This window comes from Hemisphaericaspora subhashii (assembly GCF_019202705.1).
Source record: "Hemisphaericaspora subhashii strain CBS 10753 chromosome Unknown scaffold77, whole genome shotgun sequence".
Classification (NCBI taxonomy): domain Eukaryota; kingdom Fungi; phylum Ascomycota; class Pichiomycetes; order Serinales; family Debaryomycetaceae; genus Hemisphaericaspora; species Hemisphaericaspora subhashii.
The window spans coordinates 63,917-69,916 of NW_026057277.1; the positions used below are offsets into that span (position 1 = coordinate 63,917).

At 35.3% G+C, this 6,000-nt stretch overlaps 3 protein-coding genes across 3 annotated transcripts; all 3 read left to right on the forward strand. All coding sequences in view use genetic code 12, as the record gives it.

The window, feature by feature from the left end:
- Positions 1-78: 78 nt before the first annotated feature.
- On the forward strand, positions 79-1,158 carry J8A68_002591 (NADHX dehydratase; the record flags this gene model as incomplete). The annotated part of the gene is made up of 1 exon (XM_049406358.1): positions 79-1,158. The coding sequence occupies one exon, from the start codon at positions 79-81 to the stop codon at positions 1,156-1,158; it is 1,080 nt and encodes a 359-aa protein (XP_049264135.1).
- A 408-nt stretch (positions 1,159-1,566) lies between these two features.
- J8A68_002592 (uncharacterized protein) lies at positions 1,567-2,847 on the forward strand (the record flags this gene model as incomplete). Its single annotated transcript, XM_049406359.1, has 1 exon — positions 1,567-2,847. One exon carries the CDS (start codon positions 1,567-1,569, stop codon positions 2,845-2,847), a length of 1,281 nt encoding a protein of 426 aa, XP_049264136.1.
- Positions 2,848-4,182: 1,335 nt separating this feature from the next.
- On the forward strand, positions 4,183-5,307 carry GPD2 (Gpd2p; the record flags this gene model as incomplete). Its single annotated transcript, XM_049406360.1, has 1 exon — positions 4,183-5,307. One exon carries the CDS (start codon positions 4,183-4,185, stop codon positions 5,305-5,307), a length of 1,125 nt encoding a protein of 374 aa, XP_049264137.1.
- Between the last annotated feature and the right edge of the window lie 693 nt (positions 5,308-6,000).

Here is a 6,000-nt window from a genome sequence, read left to right on the forward strand (position 1 = left end):
GTTGCTTCTAAACAGCAACGTTTCAATTCATCTCATTTCATTCATTCAATACACACACACATCAACACATCTCAATCAATGCTTCGTAATCGTTCCCATAAAGAACTAATCAATCTCTCTCGTCAATTAATCCAACCATTACTCCCCCACTTCCATAAAGGACAAGCCGGTAGAGTAACAGTAATCGGGGGAAATGAAGATTATACCGGAGCACCATTTTTTGCCAGTCATTCAGCAGCAATTGTGGGAGCTGATTTATCTCATGTCATATGTGAGAAATTGGCCGCACCTATTATCAAATCATATTCACCTGATTTAATGATTCATCCATATTTATTTGATTTAGATAATCCGGCAATTGAATTGAATAAATCTGATATTGAGCAATTTAAATCAGCGCAATTAAAAGATGTGATTGTTGAGAATAATAAATTGGATATTATTATTGATGAGATTATATTACCTAAAGTGAGTCAATTGTTGAGTAGGACCGATATTGTTGTTGTTGGACCTGGATTTGGAAGAGATCCACTTATGTTGAAATCATTGGTTAGAATAATTGAAGAGATTAAGGTTTTGAATAAATCGATAATATTGGATGCTGATTCTCTATATTTGATTTCGATTCATCCTGAAGTGATTCAGAATTATACAAAAGCGATTATAACTCCTAATGTGGTTGAATTTGATAGGATTGCAAAAGAATTAGGAATGGAACCAAGTATTAATGAATCAAATTTAGATACTTTAATTTCAAGAACTCAAGAAATGTCAAAGAATTTAGGTAATATAATCGTAATCCGAAAGGGAAAACTGGAAATCATTGCTAATTCGGAAAGATACTTGGTAAACGACTTCCCAGGATCAAGTAAACGAGTTGGAGGACAAGGTGATAGTTTAACTGGAGCAATTGCTACTTTTGTCAATTGGTCAAATAATTATAATGAAGAATTATGGGATGTATCATCATCCGGGGATAAGAAGATCCCGCTAAATGAAAGTAACTTGTTGGCTTGTTATGCGGCTTCAACACTTGTGAGATGTGCTGGTGGGAAAGCCTTTCGGAAATATGGAAGGGCTATGCAAACTTCAAATCTTCATGAATTCTTAGGCGAATCTTTCAATGAATTATTTGAAGATGCAAAACCAAATATGTAATTAATTTAACGTCTGTGGGGTAAGTACCGGTTTTTTTTTTTTTGCTGCTCTCGGATATGAATCTACGGGAGGGAGGGCAGAAGATTATGACCAACTCCCGCCAAGATTACTTAATGATTCAAGGGTTGTGTCATCTCTTCAAAGAATATAGAAACCCCCGGCTATTGAGTCATATAGCTTTCTTGTTTATAGTAGATAGTTCATGATGCAACGTAAACTAAAACCATTAGTGGATTGGCCCAATTAGGAAATTTAATCACGTGTAGTACATAGTTCCATAAAACCGAGGAACTAAAAATTTTAATTTTTTCTCAGGTGTCAATTTCTCCACCATTTAAAGATTTCACATTCCCACATTTCACTTAATCCCTTCTTCTACCAACAGCAGTAACAACTAACAAATCAACAATGGAAGCAAACTGTGGACCTTCAAGTGCATTACAGAACTTATCTAAACACACCCAAAGAGATAACTCTTTACAAAGACAACATCACCAACCACAACCCCAGCAACAAAATTCTATCCAGAATTTCCGACTGACAAATGGTGATTCAAGATTAAATAATGATTTCCAAAGATTCAACAACGGTAATGAATTTGCTAATGCGTTTATGAATCAGATGAATACTAAACCTGGTTTCCCCCAGCAGCAACAACAACCACTGTCAATACCGCAACAAATACAACAAACTGGTTGGGTGAATGATTTTTCCAATCTATCAATCAATAAGCCTACTCCACAAATCATGGCTCAGAACATTCCGGCGCAACAGAATAGTGATTGGCATCAGCAATTTATCCAGAATCAACAGACGAGTATGGTATCGCAACAGCAACAACAAGAGAATATGCAATATCAGATGACTCCGAATTATGCTCTCGGACAAGGATTCCGAATGAATATGAGAACTGATTTATCTACTCCAGTATATGCTCAACAATCTGAACATCAAGAGATACATAAGATAGAGCAACAACAAAAACAATTTGAGAATGAATTTGATGCGATTGAAAAAGAACTTCAAAATCAACATCAACAGCAAGAGCATACCATCCAGATTGATGATCCTGATAAGGAGAAATTCGCGGAAACGGCACGACAAGTAGAACAATCAATGAATAATATAAATTCCCAAAATATGGAAATGAAAGACAAATTTCAAAATTCCGATTTCCTTAAATTAATGAAATCAATCGGGAATAGACAAGTTGAATTAGAGGGGGATAAATTAGTAGATGTAATGTCTGGTGATGATATTCGTACCACCGGCTTGGGCTCTGCCAATCAATCAGCACAAGTCCTGGGAACTACCACTTTGTTGGACAATCATGGTATCGTCCATAATCCAATGTTTGACGATGATGGCATGACTATCCAACCGGTTCCCATCCTTGCTCCACAGGCGGTTGATCCTGAACTTGCTCATGAACAAAAACAAGACCTTTCTCAAGAAAATCGCCTACCTGATCCATTGGCACATATCCAAGATGGTCAATTAGGTGGGGATATATTGGATCCATTCTCGGCAGCGAGGATTGTGAGTGGAGGTCAGGTGAATATGCAAGATTGGTTGGATGATAGTGATGATGATGAATATATGTATAAAGTCCCCTCGAGGGGGAGGATTGTTGATAAGGCTTGGCAAGAGGTTTTCGATGATTATAGACATGATGATGATTTTCATTAAACGGACGGATAATAAGAATTGGTTATATTTGTATCATCGAGGACGGTTGTGAATAATAATGCGTTAATTTAGAAGAATATTGGACGGAATTGAATGGGTGGATAAGAGTTGGTTATCATTGATGTTTGCGAACAGTTGCGGGCCAATTGGAGAAAGCTGGACGGCATTAAGGAGGAAGATACTTTTTGTTTACATTGAAAGATATCCGGGTTTCGTAGAGGAATGCATGGGATATAAAGATTACGTATGAGTTAATAGCGTTTTTTAAGGAATAATTAATAAATATTTATTAAATTGATTCCGAATTTGTAGATTTCCTAATTAGGATGCACGATGACTCTATTTAACGGTGAACGTGACGATGACGATCGAGGAATCGTTATTGTTTTAGGCTATGAACAATAAAACGTTTTTAAGGCGATGACATAACGTTCGAGATGCAGAAAACATGTGACGTAATTTCGAGTTTTATCCCTCAAACGTTCCTCATCAGTTTATAAAGTTTTTTAACACAAAATTATTGTCTATGATATTAGACAATGTAAACTATGTTGTAATCTATATGTCATAGAACATATCAAAGATAGCTAGTTATTACATTCATTAGTGAGGTCTAGTTGGGGGATCGAATCTAGATCGGAAAGAAAACGAAAGCACCATGTGAAGACTCTGTAATATTCCGAGTCATTCTATTTATGAAGAGGGGCATTCACTCACCAGTCCCCTTATTGACTCATTCCCTATGATAAGCTTTCTACTACGGCCAGACGAGGCTTCCATAAAAAGAAAAGGTCATGAGATCGGGCATCGCACGATCCAGCGTCCCCATAAAGAGTTTTTCACTCTCAAAAAAGATCATTACATCATCCAACAGGAATAACCCTCTGGTGACAACCGGATTAATTAAGTTTCTTTTTTATGCACCTCATACAAAATATTCTGACACAAAAATAGAAGAATCATTTCCTGCATATAACGTTTCCTTACAATCACCACGAGACAATAAAAAAAAACTTCGAAGCTTAAAAAATAATTTAATACGTATAATAATAGAAACACACCCAACAAAGATAGAGAGAGCAAACAAAACAAAACGGTTTCAGACAGACAGTCAATAAAAAAAAAGAAAAGAACAGAAAATAATTTTTTCAAGAAAATTTAAATCGCCTTAAAAATTGTAACATCCATCTAATTCATTTTTGGTGTTCCCTTTTTCTATATAAACCTTGATATATCCCCCCCATCAATTCATTCATTCAGTTTTATAGAGGTTTAATTTATATTATTAAGTCAGACAGACATTATTTATTACATACAAACACATATACAACAAAGATGACTATTTCTACCCCATATCCAATCGCTAAACCATTTAGAATTGCCATTGTTGGCTCCGGTAATTGGGGAACAGCAGTTGCAAAATTAGTTGCTGAAAACACCGCCGAGAAACCACAATTATTTGAATCAGAAGTTAAAATGTGGGTATATGAAGAACAAATCAATGATCGAAAATTAACTGAAATCATTAATGAAGATCATGAAAATGTTAAATATTTACCTGAAGTTAAATTACCTACAAATTTAATTGCTAATCCTGATATAGTAGATACTGTCCATGATGCTGATTTGATTGTGTTCAATATTCCTCATCAATTCTTAAATAGAATTTGTAAACAATTAAGAGGAAATGTTAAACCTACTGTTAGAGCTATTTCATGTTTAAAGGGTTTAGAAGTTGGTCCTGAAGGTTGTAAATTATTATCCACTTATATTACTGAAAGTTTAGGTATATATTGTGGGGTTTTATCCGGTGCAAATATTGCTTCTGAAGTAGCAAGAGGTAGATGGTCCGAAACTTCAATTGCTTATAATATTCCTGGAGATTTCAGAGGTGATGGACAAGATATTGATGCTTTCGTCTTGAAACAATGTTTCCATAGACCATATTTCCATGTTAGAGTCATTAGTGATGTTGTCGGTGCTTCTATTGCCGGTGCATTGAAGAATGTGGTTGCTTGTGCCGTTGGGTTTGTTATTGGTGCTGGTTGGGGTGATAATGCAAGAGCAGCAATTATGAGAATTGGTATTAAAGAAATTATTAGATTTGCATCTTATTGGCAAGAATTTGGTATTACAAGTTCGTTACCTCCACATCCAACTACTTTTACTGAAGAAAGTGCTGGTGTTGCTGATTTAATAACTACTTGTAGTGGAGGTCGTAATGTTAAAGTTGGTAGATATATGATTGAGAATAATGTTGATGCTTGGGAAGCAGAAAAGATTGTCTTGAAAGGCCAAAGTTCTCAGGGTATTCTTACTGCTAAAGAAGTTCATGAATTATTGGTTAATTTTAATTTACAACATCAATTCCCATTATTTGAAGCTACTTATGATTTGATTTATAATGGTGGTTCAGTAGAAGATTTCCCTAGATTATTAGAAGCTGATGCCATGTGGTAGATTTAGTCCAGCTTAGTTTGTTTTGGTGATTTTTTAAGATTGCTCCGGGGTTTTCTATTGTTTTTTATTTTCTTCTTCCATTGTGTATATTAGTTGTGTTTTTTCATTTACATATTTTATAGAGTTATTATTATTATCAGGATTTACTTTTTATTATTCTAATTATTACACAGTACATGTTGATCAATGACACTGATCAACCCTTAAATATACTAGCAAGTTTTAACCAATGATATCCCAGTCAAAAAAGAAACCCTCAAAAAAATGCAACACATCGAAGCATCAGATCTGTAACAAGGGAGACAAAACAGATCGTCTTGTGACGTAACACTACAACCACCAGACACAATATTTTTTTTTTATTTTCTTTATTTATTTTTTGCACCCGCTCAATTTTCTTATCGCCCTCCCCTTTTCCGAAAATTTAAACACATACCCCTTATGCATCCTCCCCTAAAAAATCTCAATCCCACCATCATTAGACCCAGCAACATTATTCGCATTAAAATATTCACTACTACTAGTCACCCCATCGTCACTAAAATTCTCTCCCAAATCAGGACCAGTATATATCTTTCCCAGCCAACAATATTCTTTAAAACAAGCCTTACATTGATCTGACTGTTCTTGACCCAATCTTTCCTGTTGTCGACGGATAACAGCACATGCCAAACATGTAGGCCATTGGGTGTC